Genomic DNA, 22665 nt, shown 5'->3' on the forward strand with positions numbered 1-22665 from the left:
TCCCGCTTGGCAGTTGTTAAGCTACCTGCCTCCTTATTTAATGTTCTGGGAGAGAGTTCTGCCCACTTATGTCTGAGACCAAAAAAACCCCAACTCTGAGGCACCAGAATAAACAAACAGGACAGAAAGCCAAATGTGGCCGTGATCAGAAGCAAAGCCACGTGTGTAGGCTTAGAGCACAGTTTGGGGCCTTTCTGCATTTGGGTTCCAGGAGAGCAGCGATGAGTCAGTGCTGCCAGAGCTGCCTGACCACAATTAATGGGTTTGCAGCTGGCACTGGGTGTCCTTGGGAGCCTGAGAGCTTCAGGAACCCTTGCTAAAACGGGGGGGTCGGGTCATGTAACCCCAGGAACCTTGTTCTGTAGTGACTAAAACTTCCTGAATGTCTAAGTTTCATTCTAATTTCTGGACAGAAAGCTAAATTGGATACAGAGGCCCCTTCACATGCACTAACAAGGTGCAACCAGGCCCTGGAGAAACAAGTGCACCGTGCAGGCTCCGTGGTTACCCTGGATCAGCCCCGGCATGGGGGGAATTTCTGTGTTTGCAGAGGCTGCAGGGGCTGAGGAGAGGCACCAGGGATCCTGATCAGCAAAGCTGTGGGGCCCTGGGACACAGGCACATGAGGGACCTGAGCTGTGGGACCTGAGCTGTGTCCCATTTCTGGGAAGGGAGGAGATGAAAAAAGGAAAGTACCATCCTCAGCCACAGACTGGGTTCAACCCAGCTTGGGCTTTTCAGTGGTGCCCTGTGGCAGCCTCTGCAAGTGAACAGACATGGATTGATGCAGGGACTGGACAGCCCTTAGTAAGCCCAACTGGCAGTGCTTTGTAAGTGAGAACTGTTTTTTCCAGTTAATTTTCCCTGACTGTTCTCCCGCAGCGCCGTGGGACACTCCAGGAGCTCAGCTCTGACAGACCTGCTGGGCACACCCTGGGGCACCTGGCCCCGTGCAGGATTTATCCTTCTCAGGAATCCTCACTGTGCTGGGAACTGCAGCCACAGTGACAGGGAACCCAACTACTGCAGGGGACCCTGTTGCACTGGAAGCCCCTTGGTTTTCCTCACATACATGTGGGCTGTTGTAATGTCACAGTCACTGAGATGTCACAGCTTTGTTAAAATCCCTCTCAGGCATGTTAAAAATGCAGTATCAGGGAGCCCAATGGTGTTAAGAAATGACAGTACACTTGTTTCCAGTTTTTAATGCTTTCTTGTAAAACTGAAAATACAAAACCGGCTGAGCAAATGTAGATCTTTATATACATGAGGTCTCTGATTAAAAAAAATCCTTTTAGTTAAAAAAAAAAAAAAAAGAAAAAAGGGAAGACCGAACCAACAAGTTAAATGAAAACTGATTAAAGGGAACAACATTCTCAAATTGAAGCATACTTTCCAGGAAGGAAAACATCTTCTTTACAAGTTTATTATATAACTTACATTTACACTTTACTGAGAGAACTTACAAAACAAGCTGCTTGAAATGCTCCTCATTCCCTTAAAGCATGAATTTCAAAGTGCCACAGCAAAGGAACAGGTTCCAATATTATCTTATACAGACTATTCATGTATAAAATGGTTTGGTAAATGTGAGGTGTTCATTTAAATGAGCACATATAGGGATACAGACTAAATAAAAGTACTGAACAACACCTTTGTTATTACATATGCAGTTATAGGTATAATAAAGGAAACAAGGCCAGCACTGCTCTTAGGTATCTGTGTAGATGGAAGGAATGTGATTCAAGCAGTGATCAAAGGCACTGTTCTGGAAGAATCCATTTTCATCAGTTCCACTGGAGACCATGTCTTCAGAGACACACTGGGCTTCAGAGATCCCCTCGTAGCCTGCAGGAGGGACAAGGACACGGACACGAGTTAGTGCCAGTACACGAGAGGAGGGGGGCACAGCCTGGGGCCCAACAGCACAGCACAGCACAGTGGCAATGGAAGGGCAATGGGCTCAGCATTAGAGCCTTGCCAGGAGAGGCTCAGTTTTCAGTGGGTGTTTGAGTCATCATGGCTGGTGCTCCTGTTCATTTCTGGGCAAAGCTGTGCACTTGCAAGTGAAGTGCAAGAATCAGAGCAGGGCTCTCTTGGGACTCAGTCATTATCTGAACAGGACATCAAAACAATGAGTGGGCATTGATCCTACTAAGTGTGCACTAGAAGTGATGCAGTCCTCTTGGTCTGGGTTTTTCCTTTTAATAGCACTTTGAAAAAAATTATTCCATGAGTCTCCCAGCTGCTCATAGGATGAAGAAGAAATCTGGATCCTGCATTTATTGGCTCTCCACATAGTGCAGGTCTGAGGAAGCTTGGCTGGGGCAGGTCAGACTCACAGGACATGTGGAAAGAGCAGTAGTGAACCTCAGCCCACCAAAGCCCACCAGCCCAAGCTGGTTGCTGCTTGCCAGGCTACCAGAAAGCCACGGCAGTAGGGAAGAATTCTCTGTCCTTCTTTCATAATGCCAAACTTCCACAGCTATTACAACCTCCTGAGCTGCACATCCCTGTGGAAAGGAGCAGGTTTGTCATTCTACCAGATGCTACAGCATTTATTGCCTACACAAAGGACAGGAAAATTTCTTATTACGATCCACTATAGCCTGCTTTTGCAACTGGCCAGTCAAGGCCCACATGTTCATTTCACTGCAGGAAAACCTGTCCACTTCATTGTGCCTATTTTACTGTTATGTGTGTTTTCATTATTTGAGATCAAATTCTCTACTTACATTTCTGCATTTTCCTATGACTTATTAATTTACTGTTGGTTTACAGGTCAAGATTCTGCTGTCTGCAGAAATCTGGCACACAGTGAATGTCCAGAGGTTCTGGAGGATGACCTCAGCATGTTTATCTGTGTTGGACCAAGTGGAGTGACCAGTATTTTGATAAGTTTTGTGAGTGTTTATGTTATGTTAATTTCTATTTGATGAGCCTGTATACAGGGTGGATACAGAACCACAGATGGATAAAACCCAAGATAAGCATACACCCAGAAATCATAATTAGATTCCAGATAGAGTAAACTATCCAAAGTCCTGAACAGAAAATAAAAATTTATTGACTGTTAATGTGATTCATGGAACAGCTGTTTGCCAGTCACACTGGGCATTCCTGCGAGATGAGATCTCATTTAATATTAATGGTGCTATAAAAGCCTGAAAAAAATTAATGCATAGCCTTGATGAATCTTGCAAACCTGAATGGTTCTATGTTACACACTAAAAGATGAGATGAGATATATATATTTCATACATGTTTATGTTTCAGCCTTTTAAGTATTTGCATGCCTCAATAACCACTCCAAAAACAAAAATACTAAACAGAAACATTTCATGATAGTTTAGGCCCAGACAGAAAAATCAACTGTTGTTGAAGTTGGTGTCTTGCCACAGTATTATTCTTTACTGCTACAATTTCTTTTGGAAAGTTTATTTAGTCTGTTCTTTAAATATTGCAGGCTGTCAATCTAAGCTTGAAATTTGATGTTAACATGAAAAAACCCTATGTTTTAGTAATATCAAACTTATGAGTAACACTAAAGAATTCAAAGTTGAAGTTGAAACTTCATCTTAAATGTTTCCCTTGTGTTGGTTACTGATGCATGCACTTCCCAGAATGGAACAGCAGACAAATGCGTGCACACTTGCTCTGAACAGAGTCTCCTTTAATACAAAACAAACAGGAAAGTCAACTCTAATTTTGTGGTCTGACTCAGGCCCCAATTCAAAAAGCACTTAAACATATGTTTTCAGTATTGCCCTTAACCGAGGTGCCCTCCTGAGTGCAGACATGAAGAGAACTTTCTTGCAGATATGTAAGTAAAGATTGCAGCAAATGCTTGTGCTTTATGGCTCTGACAATACTCATGTTTTGTTTGATTTCAGCAATTCTGTCAATTATTAATTTTAAAGATAGAAAAAAAAGAATACTAAAATATTGAAGTACTGTAGTAATGTAGCCATTACAAGTTTGACCTGATTATAAAAGCCTTCCTGAAGCACACCTGAAATGTGCAATGAACAGACCACACAAAAATGCAGGCAGTGCCTTGCCAGCTCTCCTGAAGGTGGCTGTTGCCTATGGCATCCAGCAGAATGGAAGAGACTCTGTCTATCAGTCAAATACAGCATGATTTAAAAAAACAATTTGCTTTCCTTCTGGAGTTTTTACAGATGAAAATTAATTTCAGGGCTGTTTTTTATACAAACATGTTTTTGTCATAACATTGAAAATAAAATGCGTTCTTTGCCCCTCCTGCTACAAATATCAGATGGATAATTCCTTATAGGTGGAATAAATTACCTGTTGAAGCTAAAGGTGCATTGAGTATGTGATAGCCATTCTGCCTCAGAGGATTGAAGCAATGGGATTCCCCTGTGAGCACATCACTGCTGACAGACTGGTCCATTGTTCTGTAGCAATCTCCGTAGTGGAAACAGTTCTGTATGGAGTGAAAGCTGCCTTGGTAACCTGAAAGCAGATATTGCACACAATTCAATCCTGCAGTGGTACTACCTCCACAGCATTTCTGTCACAGCATTTCATTACTGTTGGGGGGTTTAGTTCCACAGTTTTAACTTTGGAAAATGATCATCTTGTTCTGTAAAGTGCAGTTACAGAAGAGCTGCATCAGACTCGGTCTCACAAGGTGCTGTGGACTGTGGTCCCCATCAAGCAAAAATCTCAAGGATGGGCTTAATTTCAAGCAATAGATCAGCTGAACACAGTCAACAGCACCCTTGGATCCAAGGTAAGTAGTGACCCCTCCACTGGATCAGGTCCAGGATGCTCAGCTCCCAAGGGAATGTCTCTGTAATGAATCACTGTTAATTTAAAGACAACAATGCAATATTTAAATAAATAGCACTGCTTTGTTTTCAGTTAAGTCTTTTGCCATCCAATGTATGCTGTGCACTGCTGGAGACAGCACTGTTTGTCCAAAACACCTTCACAGGTTCCTCAAACTTCTTTCCCAGACTGTTCTTGATCCAAATGAACCCCCTTTCACTGGACACAGGGGACCACAGTGTGCAGGCAATGACCTAGAAGTGCAGGACTGACTCCAGATAGTTGTCAGGTAAAGACTGAGTTCAACCAGAGGTTCTTCTGCTTCTGGAAAGTGCTGAGATAGATCTGTATGGTCTTTGCTTGCCTCAGTCATTCTGCTTTTGGGGCATGTTTGACTTTCGTCTCCACATACCCAAAACTTCTTACATCCTGGGGTTTTTCTTCCCAAGTATTGTATTATCAGTACCCAGCAGTTTGGGTTTTGCCATCAGAAGTTGTGAATGAGTTGTAGACAACAAAAGAAGACATTTAACAGTAAAGGATGAATGAATGGCTGAAAAAGGAATTTTGCAATTTATAATTTGTTCCAACATCCTAAAAAATTGGAATTTGTTCCCAGAAGGATGATCTCAAAGTACATCACAATATTTAAGCAACCATGGCCTGATTTAATTCTCTTCTTTCCTCCTGCCTCAATAAGCTCTTCCTTATTCTGGGTGCAATGCACACTAATTGCACATTCCTATCAGCCGCCCCTTTTCCTGCCTTCTCTGGAATGATTCTCCTACCCTTAAATGCAACTGAAGTCAACCAAATTAAGCCTAAAGTCTAGCAGGACGTGCTTCAGGATTTTCCTCTAATTGCCAGAAAAAATACAGAGTTGTTGCCTTTCTTCCCTCAGTCTTGCAGAGAGTGAAACATTTCCTCAGGAACTCCTGCAGAAGCTCGGGGCAGCTCAGTGAATCCCAGTCCCGGCCACATTTCCCCATTTCCAGCTGACAGCTCGGCCCCACTCACAGCAGAGACCCGCCCTGCTGGGCTGCCTGTGCTGCTCTTCAGTCTGTTTGTTCAGAAATTAAATCCTGTGCCTGTCCCCAGAGCAGCTGGGGCTATGTGGGGTGAATTGTGAGCTTGAACACCCTTACAATTCCTGCAGTGTGCAAGCTCTCTACTGTTCAGTAAGATCTCCTACATTTATCTGTGTTTTTCCTCTACTACCAAAGTCTGACCAAGCAGACAATACCAGGCAAAGCTCAGGGTCTGCTCACTTCATATTTCCTAAGTTAGCAATAAATAAGGCCAAGTGAGACAATTCTTGAGTAGAAATGTAATCAATTCATTGAGTGGTGAAAGATTTGCTCTGAAGGTTCCCAGTTTAAGATGTGCTTTGGCAGAATCTGCAAGGATTTAGATGCTTAATTTCTTGAGAACATATGATCCACTACAAAACAGCTACATTGTTGATGTCCACAATTAGGGAAGTCCTAATGGAGGACTCTTAGATAAAGACACTACACACTCTGTACCAAGGCTGCTCATACTTGCTGCTATGGCAAAGGCAGCCCAAAAATGTGGAAAGCTGAGCATTAAATGATGCATGTCCTTCCCTGGAACAAACAGCCAGCCACTCTATTTACTGCTGGAGAGTCTGGCTCAAAGAACCAAGGACCTCTTATGAGAGGTAGCACAGCCCTCTTTTGATGTGGTTTTAGGTACAGTGAGTTATTGATTGGCTTTGAAACTTATCCTTTCTGTTTACAAAACAAACTCCTTGCTGTAAGCCTTCTAAAAATACATCCTTTTGAGATGAGCAGTGGAAAAAAGAGACATTTGGCTTCAAAGTAGGCTCAACTGGTTGCAGAGAACACTTAGATGCATTGCTAGAGAAAAAAAAAAAAAATAAATGAGCCTTTTCCAGAATGTCTGCTACAGACATCACTTCTAGGGAAAGCATGACGTGTATCTTCTCTGTCCCTGTAACTGCTGTCCTTCCCTTGTGCTCCCAGGCTTGCCTTTGTTACATCAATTAAAAATCTTCATGATCTACAGAGCTGGCACAGTGGCTTAGAAAAGCAGAGAGCAGCCAAGCATGACAGAACTGGATTGAAACCAGTCAGATCCAGGGTTTTCCCAAGACCTGTGGGGAAAGGTTATTTTGCAGTGTTTGAAGTTACACTGTCTGGAAATACCTGAAGCAGAGAACTGCCTCAGAATCAGTCTGGAAAAGAACTGCCATGAGCAATGAAATCCTCTTTTGGATTGCAGTGTTTATCCCTCAGCACCACTGTGAGATTATCTGAGAAGGCAGAGGGAAAAGTGTTCCTGGAACCACCAAGTGGCGAGGGGGGTGTAGGAAAATCCTGGTGCTTCTGCACTGCTGACTTCACCAGGAGATGATTCCTGCCAAGTGCTTCACAGAAATACAGAGAAATGCACCTTCCCTGTTCCAACCTGCCTGCAAGGTGGGATCAATGCAGGAATGAAACTAAAGAAAATACATTGAATGAGGAAGGGAAAGGGTGCAGACAGAACAAAGCATCACACTAAAAATGGGATTTCTGACCCTTTGGGTTCATTGCGTTTGTTGTGGTTCCTTTACATTTCTTTAAATGCTTCACTGAGAAAATATGGGGAATTAAAATATGATTGAAATCCCATAACCAAGCATTGGGTTAACAGCCACATATGGTTGATTAAACTACACAGGGAGCATTTTTACAAGTTCTTAAAAAAGACTCCCTTCAAGGGTTAAAATACAAAGTAAGCAAGAAGGCTGGTCCAGTGCAGACATCCCTGCTCCTTCTGGAGTGCAAATCTGTAGTACCAACTTGGCAATAAGTGTTTCACCAATATTTTTTTTGCCACATGGATTTCAGGTTTTCCTTCAGTTTTGATTTAAATCAAGAATTTTCTGAGGTTATTTTCAAGTGAAGAATTTACTAAATGCCCTGTCAGTTTAAATGATCACTGTTAAATGTTTTATGTACAGTAGATGTAGAAATATAACAGTTCATAAAGGAATAAACTGAGTTCCAAACATAACATTTAGTTAAAATTTTGCTTTGAAATAATTTGTGGCAGAAAAGCTGCACTTAGCCACTTCACACAGTGCACTGGCTGCCTCTGCTTCTCTAAGGCACAGCCTAGAAAACTTCAAGCAGCTTTAAAACCAATGATGTAATGAGCAAATAATTGGAATATGGCTATTAAATGCCATCTTGTTATGTCATGTCATTTACATGTATTTGCAAATAAATCTCAGCTTTTTAAATTCCATAAAATTTCTGACAAGAAATCATGTCAGGTATAAATAACTACAGGATTCCATTGCCTGCCAAATTCTTTCAGCATGTAATGATTTCCATGTGATCTTACTACAGCTAGGTTAAAACATATAAATAATGTCAGCTTGTTCTTTCATTATCAATATTTCTGCTACCAGCCTGATGAAGCTGCCATCTCCTAAAAATTCCACATCCACACTGTTTATGTGCTTCTGTACAGATGCCTGGTTCTACACTAAGGTTATGTGGCGTACCTTTTTTTGGCAAAAATTCAAAACCCCCAAATTATTACGGATTCCATTAGAAAATGTGCTATTAATGAACTGAGAGGCAAAAAAAAAAAAAAGAAAATGTAGAGCAAGTGCAGCTAAGTACAGGTTACAGATAATTGGTTTCAAAGGCTGCTAATCAAAACTGATTTTGGAATGACCATTTCCATAATTAATTTATAATAATACTTCAACATTTGGCCAAAGTGGAAAATTATTGCTTTTTCAAAACCACATGACATAACACTTAGAAAGCAACAATTCATTCAAAAGGAAATGTGGTTTTCTTAAGGAATAAAGTCAATTTATTTAAGTGGTTCAAAACTTGTTCTGTCTATGCATTTGTTTCTGCCGTAGTAATGAGCTGCTAAACTTTCCTCTTGTGGCTTGTAGTTATTTAGCTCATTATAGCAACATAATCATATATCATTATATGCTATCATAAATCTGCCACTTCTCCCTTACAGAGTTAATCTTTTTAAATTGAATAATCTGTTGAGCATCAGGTTGAGTTAGTTTTTCCTTCAGCACAAATCATTAAATATAATACGCTTTAACTTTTCAGACTAAGCCTTTCCAAGCAAAGAGCAAAAACACTGCTCAGAGAACGAGGGGCAGAGGGAACTGCTGGGATACCCAACCCCATCCCAGCTGGGAGCTGCTCAGGGCTTTGTGCTCAGGCTCTTGCAAGCAGACAGATGTCCTGTACACTTCTTTATTGGGAATATTTACCACATTTTAGCAGCTCACCATCTGGATTGCATAACAGATTTCTGAAATATGCAAGCTCCTGTTACTGGAAGAATCTGTGATAATAATATCTCTTGCTAATTTGTGCCTCAAAAATTTCAGGAACATTAATTAGTTCCCACAGCAGAATCCCAGAATAGGTATGTAAGCTTGCAATTAAAAAGGCTGAGTAATTCAGAACAAAAAATGTTTCAAATTAAGCTCTGGGACAGCTGCTTACTGCTCCCATTCCTGTCCTCGAGTCCCACAGGCACTCTACAGTTGTACAGAGTGCATTTACATGTTACTGTACAATGTAAAACAAGCCAAACTTCCAAATAATAAATGAAAAAATTTGCTTTCTTTGTCTAATTCCATGTCTTGTGCATCACTGTGAGTGCATGGAGCAGCCCATGTATTCTGGGACTGGATGGCTCCTGCAGGGACACTCCAGGCTGGATGACCAGTCAGGGGAGGTGCATGGCCAGCAGCCTTCTAATGAAGCACCTGAATAAATGCAATAAATCTGCTGTTGGGACAGCCTTCCCCATTATGATGACATATCACAGCATGGACCTGCCTTAAAATTCACATCTGTATGTACATCAATCCAATTTAAAAACTGAAGTGCCCACTGAAATGCTGACACTATTAGCCAAATATGAAAAAAGCAAAATAAATTCTTTCTCTCCAGGTGGAAATTAGAAAAGCTGCAAAAAACAAACAGAGGGAAGAGTTACCTTGAGATCCCTGCTGTACAGACTGGTTGGGAAATGGGGTGTACGGTGTATTTGGTAGCCCAGAAAACTGCTGCCCGTTGGGTGACTGGCTGTGGGATGATGGAGAGCCGTGTTTCTGCAAGAGGGAAGGTGGAACTAAAGCTTTCAGGGGGCTGACAAGTGGAGAGATTATGTTGGGAGCAAGCCTAGAAAAAGAAAATAAAGAAAAACTTCACATATCACATCATAATATGGCAAAATGAAATACTTGTATGAACTTTTTCTCTAATGGCCAAACTACAGAGAAGTCTGTTTTGCAGGTACAAATTATATTGGAAAAAAGGACAACAATGCAGTGCTACCTTCAGATATTTGCTAGGAGGCAAGAGTTAGACAAAGAATTCTGTTCCTTTATACTGATTTCCTGCACTTGCCATAAATGCCAGATAGATCAAAATGACACCACTCCTCAGTGAGCAACTTAAACACAGCTCCATCTGATTTAGAACTTTGTGAGCTGAGATACATGTCTAGAAACAGAAGTGGGAAATGTAGCTAGAATGGGTAAATGCAAGTGAATTGTTTAAGTGCCTTCATAGCTGTAACAGGGTCAAGCTGCAGCCAGGACAAAGAAAAGTGTTTGTTTCACTCTGCAGATGAGCAAAGAGTGGATCTCCCACAGCTGTGACAAGGGGCCCTGTGCCCCACAGCCCAGTGGTGCCCTGTCAAACAGCACAGGCAGCGTGGGGAGCTCTCAATACCCTCTCTGCTGCCTCCAGAGCTTTTGCTAAACCTGAGAAGGACCTCTGTGAGCAGCACCAGAACCTTCAGATGCTGCAAAATCCACCTCACTGTCTGACAGCCACCCTGTGGAAACTTCCCAGCTACAGAACCCGAGGAAAAAATATAAAACAACCTCTGCAGGTTGTAATAGATGTCACCAAGCTGGAAAAAAATAGTGAGCACAAACTGTTGGAGGCAGACAAAAATTAACTAAATTAAAACTCCAGTCTCTAACTGGTGTCTTCCTCTACCCCTGCACAAGCTGTTCAAACACCATAAAGCATCATTTCACAGGATGGCTTCTTGGAGCAGTTGGACTGGCCCTGGGAGCGAGGCTGTGCTCCAGTGAGGGCTAAGCACTACATGAGAGTGTGCAAGAGGTAAACAGAGGGGAACTGTGAATAAATGGTGACAAGAGCTTAACCCAATTTAACATGAGAGGCACAGGAACGCTGCCAAAAGCTGTCACAGTGACACTGTAAATATTAGAAGGGGTTTAAATCAACCAATCCAAGTCCATCCTATGCTCAGACAATTCCTTCTCCCAAAACAAGGAAGCAAGATCGATAATACAAACTACAAAGACTGAATCTCCCTAAACTAAACTGAGGAATTAAACTAGTGTTGTTAAAGGGGTGAAGGCAAGGATATTTTCAAGTTAAATAGCAAGAACTAGAAAACTGTCACTGACATATTTTCTGAAAAATCCTTTCCTTAGGATTTTTCCTCCTGAGAAGGTGAGAGGCCTCAGGAACAAAATGTAAACAATGATTATCTACTGCTGTGGAATGCAACAGGTGCATCTGTGATTGGTCTCATGTGGTTGTTTCTAATTGATGGCCAATCACAGCCCAGATGGCTTGGACAGAGAGTCTGAGACAGAGCCTTTGTTATCATAATTTATTTTTATATTCTTAGCTAGCCTTCTGATAAAATCCTTTCTTCTATTCTTTCAGTATAGTTTAATATATATCATAAAGTAATAAATCAAGCCTTCTGAAACATGGAGTCAGATCCTCATCTCTTCCCTCATCCTTGGACCCCAGTGAACACGGTCACAGGAAATAATTTTCTTTTGCGAGAAAGATACTCTCTCCAGTAAGTGCTGATCAGCAATATGTAAAACAAAGAGGGCTATTGTCAAATTAAAGAAGCCAACATGTAAGGAGAAAAAGATCCTATTTGTTCTGGTTTGGAAAAGGCTGCAGAGGTGCCAAAAAAGGTCTGGGGATGCCGGGGCTCCCTGTGCTCCTCCCAGCTCAGGGACAAACGCCACCAGCCCCTGCTCCGGCTCACAGCCACAGGGACATCGTCCCCCACCCGCCAGCAACGCTCTCAGAGGCCTGGAAATGCTTCTATCTGAAAGGAGATTAAAAAGATTGCAGTTGTTTTCGTTGGAAAGATAATAGCTAAAGGGCTCATGATAGTGACATTTATATGGGTAATGACCACACACACATTTAAAAGAGAAACAAAAGATGTACTAAAAACTCCAGTGCCGGGATGAGCCAGAAACCAGTGCCGGGATGAGCCAGAAACCACTGTGAATAGGGGAGGGAAAGGCTGCTGGGGAGCGAGTCCTCGGCAACTGCCTGTGTTGGGTTTCCTCTGCCTGCTCTTGGAACGCCTTGTCCCGGCTACTGCTGGGAAACGCAGCACCCCATGGAGACCTGCCGGGCTGCTCCGAGTGCTTTGTCAGGATGGGCCATCGTGTCTCTAAATTCTGTGCAAGCACACTGCTTTGTCCAACAGAAATGGTACACTTAGGTATCCAGCTGTGGGAATACTGAAAATCCCAGCTTCCCTACCCACTTTAACTACTCCCAGAGGCTACTTAAATCTTAACCAAGGGAGAAGAATTTAAGTTTTCATTGTTATTTTTAAAGCAGTGCTTGTTCCCACTCGCTCTCTTGCATTCCTGTTTTTCCTGTGTGTGAGCTCAACAGGGTTTGTGCCTCGAAACCTTTGAGACGAGTGTTGAGGGATGGAGAGGTCCCCTGCAAGGCCAGAGGGTGCAGGCCCGGCTCCAGCTGGGAATGCTGAGCAGTGTGTGAAGCTGCCAGCTTGCTGCTCTCTGGGCACGGCTCTCCCAGTGCTGGAGCTGCTCAGCAAACATTGCTGGCTGTGGGCAGCTGTATCCTAGGAGCAGGAACCTGAGCTGAAACCCTGACAGCTCCGGGGAACACTTGAGCATCGCTGCCTCCTCTGCATCAAGAGACTTTCACAGAGCTCAGCAGTTCACCATAAAAATCTGCTACGTTCTGCTCGAGCTCTCCCAACAAGGAATTCAGCATGTTTCCTGGAGCTTCAGGCAGTTTTCAGCTAGGAAAGAACTTTGCTCAGCAGAAAAATCTGGCTATGTTAGCACAAGTGGCCAACATGGAGATCTGTGTCCTTAAAATATTCATCACAATCCCTACGGCTCAAGCTGGTCCCTAAAATATTTCTCTGTGTGTGCGTGTGCATGTGTGAATGTGCTCTGGCACACTCAAGGGGAGATTTTCATCAGCCAAACTGTCCAGTCTCCAGTGCTGTGTTTTTAATTCTCTCCTGAGTATCTGCCTACTAATTTGGTTGCTGTGATACTCAGGTTGTTAAAAGAGGAGGAATCATTCCTGATACAAATTAAACAGATAATGCATTAGAGCCTAAAAGGTGATGCCTTCTGTGTGGAAGATGAAACACTGAAAGACTTACAGCAGGAACTCAGCTGGATACACTAAAATTCCCAGGCAGCAGCTCAGGCATGTGTGTTTCAATAACTAATAGCCTGCACATTTCCTGTTAATACTGTACTACAACCACAGTTTGCTTTGGTTTGGAAAGTAATAATAAATATATACCATATATTTTACCTTAATTGTAACTTGCATAATTCAGTAAATTTGCAGCTCCTTTGGGGCCTTTTAATATATATCTGTGCCTATATATAGCTGTATGTAAAGAGATATAAATACTCTCACAGGCATGAAAAAAAATCCATATCCTTCCTTAATTCATTACATTTGAGGGCTCCTGGCTCTATGGAGTATTTCTGTTGAGGGCCATACAAGGGTGTGATGGGGGAGCCTCCTCTCCACCCTGTCCAAGACACAGGAGCAACAGGACACCACGGAGAGAAGGAGCTTGGCTGGAAACAAAAGGAACATTTTGCTCACACAGCATGCCCTGGCCTGTGCCATTCACAGCCACAGGAGCCACAGAATCAAACAAAATACCTATTTTTTTACCAAGGGACCGAATCATTTAATGGCCAAAACCAACATTTCCATGCTAAGCGAGGGGTAATCACATCTTGTGCTTCAGGATGTAAAGTGATCGCCCATGGAGGAGGAGAGGAATTCTGCTCTCTTCTCTCACCACAGCTCAGGGTGACTGACCACGCACTGGGGCCTTCTCCAGTTCCCCCTGGAGCAGCACTGGAGGATGGAGCTGGAGATGGAATTCCTGTCTGAGGGAGCTGGGACTGCAGCTGGGATTGCAGGGCCAACACTTCCTCTGAGGAGGCACCAGCAGGCAATCAAGGAAAAGCACTACTCAGAAAAATCCTGTGTGATTCACACACACACAGAGCCAAAAGGAAGCTTTGGGAATAACTGAGCCTAACTCAGTAACCACCTTGTCTGTGGCACTGTGCACATTTCTGCACCAACACTGCCTGAAAAGGCCCAGCTCCACAGCCCTTCCCACAGAACTCCTGCAGTCAATGGGATTCTACCCACAAAGAATCATGAAACCAAGTGGCAGCCATGGACAACAAACCAGTTCCTCAGCTCCACTGGAAAGCACTTGTCACATCAATAGAAATAGAAATCTTGGTCCTAACAGAAGGACTTTTTAAAAGGGAAAATTAAGTCAAAACATAAAAAAGATTGATCTTCCTCTCACTTTCTAAGTGCATACCCTAGGAATCTCAACCAGAAATCCCACTGAAACTTTTTATAAACTTTCTTGTGACCATGCTTTAACAATAAATTTTGGATGGTGGAAGTTTATATTAAATTGTAAGTAAGGCCTTTGTGAGGGAGCTACCTGTGTATGCCATGAGCCAGCAGTGACCTACAGAAAACACCTAAAGGCTACAAGCACCATGACTTTGCTTCAGAATTATTGATCCTGTCTGCACTCTCAGCCTCCCCAAGCAAGCATGGGTGTTTAAGGATCTCTGTATTCTCCCAATGCACACCAAATGTCCTGTTCCAATATCAGTGCAACATAAAGAACCAAAAAAATAAATACAGATGGACCTGGGTTGTTCTGAGATTCCATCACAATGTCTGGATAGGTGTTTTCTATGTGTCCACAGTGCTTAGTCTGAGGAACAAATTGATTACCCCTTTGCTTCAGTCTTTGTTCAATACCAGTTCCAGGACAAATTAACAGAATAAGAAATTATAAAGCTTCTTTAGGATAAGAGGGCTTGACTAGACCTTGACTGCCAAACTGCATACAGTATACTTGGTAAATACTGAGTGGAACTGAAAATTAAAACTGAAAAATAATAAAAATTAATTCAAAATAAGATTTTTGAATTATAAATAGGAATGAAGTATAACTGCAAATGGAAATATGTAAGATGGGGATGTTTCCAATATGAAAACTGTCTGGATTTGTTTTTCTTTAATGGTGTGATGGCTTGATTGGCAGATTCCTCAGCCAGACAAAGAACCTCAACCCATATCCCATTAAGTTCCGTGGAAACAGGACCAAATCCAGGCTGAAAAACATCTGTCCTTTATGTCAAATCATTTTTTGTATATTTTGGGTTATAAAACTGTTCTGTAACATGCACAGCAGTATGGCCAGATTGAAAAATTGTGACTTTTGAGAATCATGACTTAACTCAGATTAACATAAAGAAAAATGGCAAATAAAGCACCAGAGTAAGAAGCACAAACCAAAGCAGCTCCACATTTTATCTGAAGTGCAGCACTGTAGCCACTTACAGGAACTCAGAGTTTCCATGAGAAGAGGTTCTCCCATAAAACCCAGCACTCCAACCAGTTCATTCATAAAATCTCTCCCCTAAGCACCATAGTCACTGATATTGTGAGAAAGTCCAATTCAGTTCCAGGACCAGGAGATTATTTTTTTTTAATGGGAAAAAAAGTTAACACGGATTTTCATCTCTTCCCATAATATTAAAAATGATGTGTAAAGCTCTGCTAATCAGGTCCCTGGATAGGGCCCAATCTGTGGCCACGTGTTTCTGTTCTGGGTCTTGCCCTAGGGGAATTTCTGTCAGCACATGCTCAGGAAACAGTTACACCGTTCACTCCTTTGGACTTTTCTGTAAGACAGACTCTATCTGAAGTTTGGTGAACCTTTGCACTAATCACTGCCAGGTGCCTCTGGCTACATTTCTGGAATGCAAGGAATCTTTTCCTTCTCTCCTTCTTTTCCTTTCTCCTCTTCCCCCTCTCTCCCTGATATATAATAAATCCTTCAACACAGATCACCTTGCTGGGCATCACTGCATTTCTTACCTTTTCCTATAAACAATGAGCACCCAAGTCCCAGGGCTGTGACACAGGGCTGTGACTCCAGGGTACCACAAGGTGCTCCAAGGTACAACACCTTGTCTCTGGTTTTTATACATGGTCAGAGGCTCTTTCCCTGCTCTACTGCAGCTGCAGCCTGTGACACACCTGTGTGTGACATCCTGAAAGTACTGCCTGGCTTTTAGACAAATACAAAATACTAATTTTCACTCAAAATGCTGCCTTGGATTACCTGGATCCAGTTCTGCACCTTCACTCACCCACGCTGAGCCAAATCCACAAGTGCAGGAGCTGCTCAGCTCTAAGGAGTAAGAGGGGCTTCATAAATATTATGGAGAACACTCTCCACAGCAACTTTCATGTGACTGAAGAGTCACAGGTCATTTAACTGCTTTAGAATATTTTTAGTGATACCAATAACCGTGATACAAAAGCAATTTCATGTTCAGAATCACAAAGGAGCCGTAAGAGTTCTCTCCTGGTTCACTCAGGGGTTTTCTGTGTGGGGCTGCTCTTGGGCCCAGAGGGGCTTCCTGAAATACTGAAATACTCCCTGTCTGCTCTACCAAATACATGTGCTCATCTGAGTGGGCACAGAACATAACTCAGTGTTTGTCACACGTCATCATCTACACAAGCTCACAAAACACACAAACACACTCATTCTGTGTCAAATAAGTATCTCTACAATTGTTCTGACCTGAGATGTGCAACTTCTGCAGAGCAGTTCCTCACAGGGATCATTATGGGAACTGTGCCATTCCAAAGGATGTTTGTATTTATAAGAGTTTGTTTAATAACCTCTGAAATGAAGCTGATGAATTGCTACAGTGGAAGTCACTACATGAGGGAGATCTGAAAAATTATTCTAGCTTACAATCTAGCAGGAAAAGGTATTCTGGAGTGAAAGAAAAGCCTTATTAATAGGGTCAAAGAAATATAAAAGCATATTTAAATAAAGGGCAGTGCCTTCAGTTCAAGTGATTGCCAGGAAGTGAATTACAAAGACATGTAATCAAACACAGAGATTGTCTACTCCAGATTATCTGCATGTGCTGCATGCTTGACTGATCTATCTTACTTCAGAGGTCATTATTCTCTGGCAAACAGGCAGCAAGATGCTTCCAGGTGGGTTCTGCACAGGTCCTGATGTCTGCTGTCTTCAGGTCTGCCAGGCAGAACACACTACCCAACAGTGGGAGATGTTAAAATAGCTTCATTATTTGTTACACCATGATAAACTCCTGTGTTTGGTGTATATGGTTTGCATCAAACTGCAGCAGTTCTGCTTAAAAACAAACAAAATTTGGATGAAAAAAGAGAAAAAAAAAAAAAAGCTTTACAGATGTTTAGTGTAAATTTAATTACAGATAAATCAAGTAATGGCTAAAATCATTAATGTAATGCACAAGAGCTCTGGCTGAATTAATGTTAAATGCTTTCTGAGTTACTCTGACCATCTCCTTTAACCTCCCACCTTCTCCTGTAACTCTCTGATTTCTCACTCAGTTTTCCTTACAGTGTCTCCCCTGGGCAGGCACCTCAGCCCTTACTTTGAGAGGCTCCCAGGATCCTGAGTGTCAGTGCAGCCCTCTCAGAAACTCAAATGAAAACACTTGCCCACCTATTTCTGCTGATGGACAAACAGTGTTTACCTCAGGATCCAGCACCAGGTTACCCTTAAGCATGTTGCTAATGCTAATTTAGCTTTAAGGGGAGGGGGGAACCTGTATAAGCCTATCTGGACATGATTATGAATGAATTCTGATCACATTTTCTCCAAGGAGAAAAATGAGTTGGGATTTGGAGGCAGATGCTTTTAATTACGGATTTTCTTTGTTTGGTGGGGCCCAGTGCAGCACCTGTACATTGTTCTCTCTGGACAGATGTACTGATGCCCCTTTTGCGTGCTCAGATCCATAACACTGAGATAAATTATGAAGGGTTCTTGGCTTCCTCCATTGAAAATGTTTTCAGCTGTCAGAGGTATCTGTTTCTTGTTACTGGTTTTAGTGCTTTTGAAGGGAAGACTAAACCACTGACTTGTGTATTCTGTTATAAATGAAGAGTATTCTCCAGTGGAATCCACAGAGAATGAGGGATGGATCTCCTTGGTCTGTTAGGAAAGCTGTGCAGGTATTTAGTTTTCCAAAGTACTTCTAGAGAATAAAAGTTTCTGTCCCACAAAGTTCCTAACAGCATGTCAATTCCTAGTCCATTGATTTAAATGAGCTCACAAACTTAATTGAAAAGATTAATCAATAAACAAGGTTAGTAAGAATCAGATATAAGTGGCTAAGACACCTAATTGTCTCTTAAAGTAATGAGAATTAGGGGCACAAATGTATTTTTCTACCTGGCCTGGATCCTGGCAGCTCAAGGAGACGGCACAGGAAAGAATCTCCCCTGTGTAACTGACAAGATTTTATCCTGCATGTTTAGTTTCAAGTTTAAAATTATCAGGGATTTCAAATCTGGTGTTCCCTGGTAGAGCAGAAGGGAGGCTCTGTGTACCTCATGTTACTTCACATAAAAAGAAGTGAAGGACTAAGTTTTTAACAGAGAACTCTTTACACTGAAGCATTCCTGTGGTATTTGAAATAACAGGTGCTAAGAAGAGAGCAAACAAAAACTCTGATGTTTAAGCACCCTGATTAAAATGTCTCTTTTCACTTGACAGTTCTTGAATCCCATTTCTTGTGATTTTTGTGGGGGTCAGTGTCACTTCGGGGGGGGTCTGGCCCCTGGTTTGAGCTGGCTGCAGTTGGCTGGGGAGAAGCCCAGGCACAGGGAGTTGTGTGAGCCCTTCCCTCTAACCTTGCTTAGAGCTAATCCTTTATAGTAAAGGCTCACCAGATTTGGCTCAGAGCCCTCATTAATCACCACCTCTGCCCATCACAGATGTCTTAATCCTACTACTTCTTCATTTACTGGTGTGTTTACAGAGCAGAAACGACCTAAATTACCACAGGAATATTAAAAAAATGGTTTCACTTTCCTTTCCCTTGGAGACACATCACCCTCCCAATCAAGTCATTATTTGTCAGCGCCCCAGCTCCTGTTGGGAACAGAAGTGCTGTTTGTCACAGCACACAAGTGACAGAGAGCCTCAGTCACACACACAGGGATCGTGTTCAGCTCCTACAAAGTGACCTTGTTGGGCCATTGCACTAAATTGGTGCAAATCCCAAACTTGGTGCCACCACTCAAAGTCACTTAACTTCAGTCAGATCAGTTTCATTAAAGCTGATAATTTATCACACTGAATATTCTAAATTGCAATTTACAGAGATGGTCTACAAATGAAACTAGGTACGTTTTTAGATGACTTGGATAATAATAGCTAAAAAAAATAGTGGAAAGCAAGCCAAGTGCAACATTCACCCAAGATTTAATAGTAAAAGCTGTTTTTCTGTCCTCACTCTGCTACAAATCAAAATAGACTATTTTTGCAATGGGCAGAATGAAACCCAGTTTGACATTATACATGGCAAATGCTACAAGAAATGCTAAAATAAACACTTGCTACCTGAAATAAAAAATAAATATACATTTTAATCTGGATCATGCCAAGACCATTTTCTGCATGCTGAAGTATTTCTCAGCCAACCACATTTAGCTAAATTAATATCAATATAAGTAGATTTTTTTAGTGTAGCATACACTTCATTCCAGAATTTGAAAAAATGTGCTCCATATTGAATAAAGCCAGTATAAATATATTCGGTAATGAGGTCAGATTTTGTTAGAACATTTTCAAGTGAATTAGATAATTTTGTCAAACTATTTAAATGTCTCAGCAAACCATTTGGGAAAATTGACTGCTGCACTTGGTATTGACTTTGGCAAAGGACAGTGTAACATAGGGCTTTTTTTGTTAAAAAAAAAAGAAAAAGCCTTTAAATCAAATTCTGAATCTCATGTCAAACTTGAGTAGACTATTTGTACTCTGCCTTGTGTAGTTTTTGGCATCTCACACATTTGATGACTCAGTAATTAGATTTCTTGATAGTAATCACTTGGTTCCTGCCACAGACTGCCCGATGTGATCCAGCCTTGTCACTGTCCCCATCCCCAGAGCAGGAATTCTCTGCACACAGCTGACAATGGGGCAAACCCTCTGTGTGTGCCAGAGCTGCAGCAGTGCCATGCAGGAGGCAGGGCTGGGCTCCCTTCCCACTGCAAACCCCTGGTACCTTCCAGGAGGGATGGCACTGCCAGGAGCTGGCCAAGGGAACAGCATGCCTTAGTGCTGTCATTTTGTGTTCAGTGACGTTGCCCAGTTAAATGGATGGATGCTTTAAAGAAAACCCTGCTAAATGAAACTCAAGGATTATTAATTAGTTCACACAAAGTTTCTGCACTTGCAATTAAGATGTCGTGTATGGGCTGCATTTCAGCAGTCATGAATAATGTAAGCATAAAGCATTAAATACAGCAGGAGGATCCTGGACTGGGAATGACAATGCTGAATGAAGATTATTTTGAGTTTAGAAAATGGTATTTGAGATGCTGAAAAATTCCAAGTAACTATGTCATGAAACTGGATGCCCTGTTTTAAAATAACTATTCAGAAATGCATTCCAGACTCCATTCCCTGACGTTTGGCTCATGGTTAGGAATCTTATCTCACTCCCACATTTTGTCACAGGATATTTGGGCAAAGACTTTCCTTAGGTACATGAGCACTGAGATAAGAAATCAGCACTGTTGTCTCCTCAGAGAAGGAATCCAAAGTGCACTGAAGCTGGAATTGGCAGAGACATTTCTGATGAAACTCTGGTGTGTCTGAGCTCACTGAGAGGCTCAGCCCACTGACCATGGTGCTCCTGCTGGAAGGGAAGTGCTGTGCCCTGGAATGGAGACACCGGGGCAGGAATGAGAATTCATCTGGGGGCTTCTGACCCCTCAAACTGCAAACTTGTCTGTTGCCCTCACCCTGCTCAGGCTTTCATTTCTTATTAGCAGCACCAGGACACAAAGGGCCTTAGAAACAAATCCACCTTCCTGACAGTCTGCTAAATCCTTCCCATAGTATATCCTTACTTTATTTCATTCTTGGTTGGGATTTTTGCCTTAACTCCCCTAGGAACCAGCTCCAAGAGGCAACAGCAGAGCAGCACACTGGGAGCAGACAGAGGGAGGGATTCCATTCCAACAGGCTCAGGCTGTCCCATTCTGCAGGGAAGAACAGCTCATGGATGACTTTTGGAATGTCTGCCTCCATTCCTATTTGACCTACTGCCTTCTCTGCTACAGAAAACTTCCTGTTTATCTGCAGTAATTCCCAGTGCCTCCTGTGACTCTGCCATGGGAATGAGTCTGCCAACAGGAAATACAGGGTTGGGAATGTGGCAGGGCAGGAGAAGGGCTGGGCACAGGCATTTTGTGGGACAAGGACAGGGTAAGTCTATCCATCACACTGGGAGGGGGACACCGCTACTGCTACCAGCTGAGGTCAGAAGAGAAGGCTGAAGGAGCAGAGGGCACAGGAGCTCACCTTGCTGCAGAATTCATTCCCCAATTAGGAAAATAAGAAGGACTAGTTTGCTCCTAATTGAATTTCCTCAATCAGATTGTTCTCCATCCACCCCAGGTGTAAATTTCCTTACCACACCTCTTCCGTGCCACACACACTCTGCCTTCTGCCCTTTGCTTAAAATCCTTCTGGCCTTTCCTTGCACCATATAAAAGAAGGGAAAGGTCAGTCACTGGAGGAGATGGGAAAACTCTACATTTAATTGCTATATTTGCTAAAGGACATCAACATGTTCCTAGGGAAGGAAAATCCTTTAATCTCTCTGTATCCTAAATTCCCACCAGTTATGCCAAATGAGAGTCCATTTTCCATCCAAAGTGCTGGGAAGTAAAACTGTAAGTATGAATTTGAATTTGTAAGTATGAATTGAATGAGGCCAGGCACCGAAGAAATCTGAGTAAAAAGGTTAGAGCAGTTTTGTGGCTTGCAGAGATTCTTGACTGTTGAGATGGTATGAGAGCCTTGACACACAGTGCTTTAGAAATCTCACACCCTGCAGCCATGCAACTGTACCCCTGCTGTAGCAGTGCAATCCTACCATCAGTGGGATTAAACACTCTTCCCTGATTAGGATCTGGCCTGCTGCTCAGAGGTGCACAGCAAAAACGTTATCAGAGAGCAAGGAAGTGAGAAAGCCGTGGCTCTGACACTCAGTGAGCCTTACTAAGGCAAACACAGCCCAATTCCTGAGTGAGTCATAGGTCGGGTTTTACCCTCTGAGAGGTTTCTCCTGTTAGCTGAGAAAAATTCTCTGTGCTTATCCAAACCTATGAGAAGTCATCCAGCAAGAATTAAAAAACAAAATTAAAATCTAAATGTAACTGCATGCTATGAAGAAAAAAAATCCCATTATGTTTTGTCAAAGACAAGGACAAGGCCCTGAACAACCCGATAATGATGTCCAAGTTTGCCCTGCTTTGCACAGGGCATGGATGACGTGACCTTCTGAGGTCCCATGAAAACTAAATTATTTCATGATTCTAAACCAAACAAAATCGCTTTGTTTGGGCCAGTGTTTTCTTTTGAACAGCATCCATGCAAAGT

The 22665-nt window shown here is 42.4% G+C and overlaps 1 protein-coding gene across 1 annotated transcript in view; it reads right to left on the reverse strand.

Annotated features, from left to right (window-relative positions):
* Nucleotides 1–1711: 1711 nt before the first annotated feature.
* Nucleotides 1712–22665, reverse strand: part of GLIS1 (GLIS family zinc finger 1) — a 177880-nt gene continuing 156926 nt past the window's right edge. Inside the window, 3 exon segments of the mRNA XM_058808922.1 lie at nt 1712–1848; nt 4312–4479; nt 9820–10004. Coding sequence (XP_058664905.1) covers nt 1712–1848; nt 4312–4479; nt 9820–10004 — 490 coding nt within the window.

Source organism: Ammospiza caudacuta, chromosome 7, assembly GCF_027887145.1.
Source record: "Ammospiza caudacuta isolate bAmmCau1 chromosome 7, bAmmCau1.pri, whole genome shotgun sequence".
Taxonomy (NCBI): domain Eukaryota; kingdom Metazoa; phylum Chordata; class Aves; order Passeriformes; family Passerellidae; genus Ammospiza; species Ammospiza caudacuta.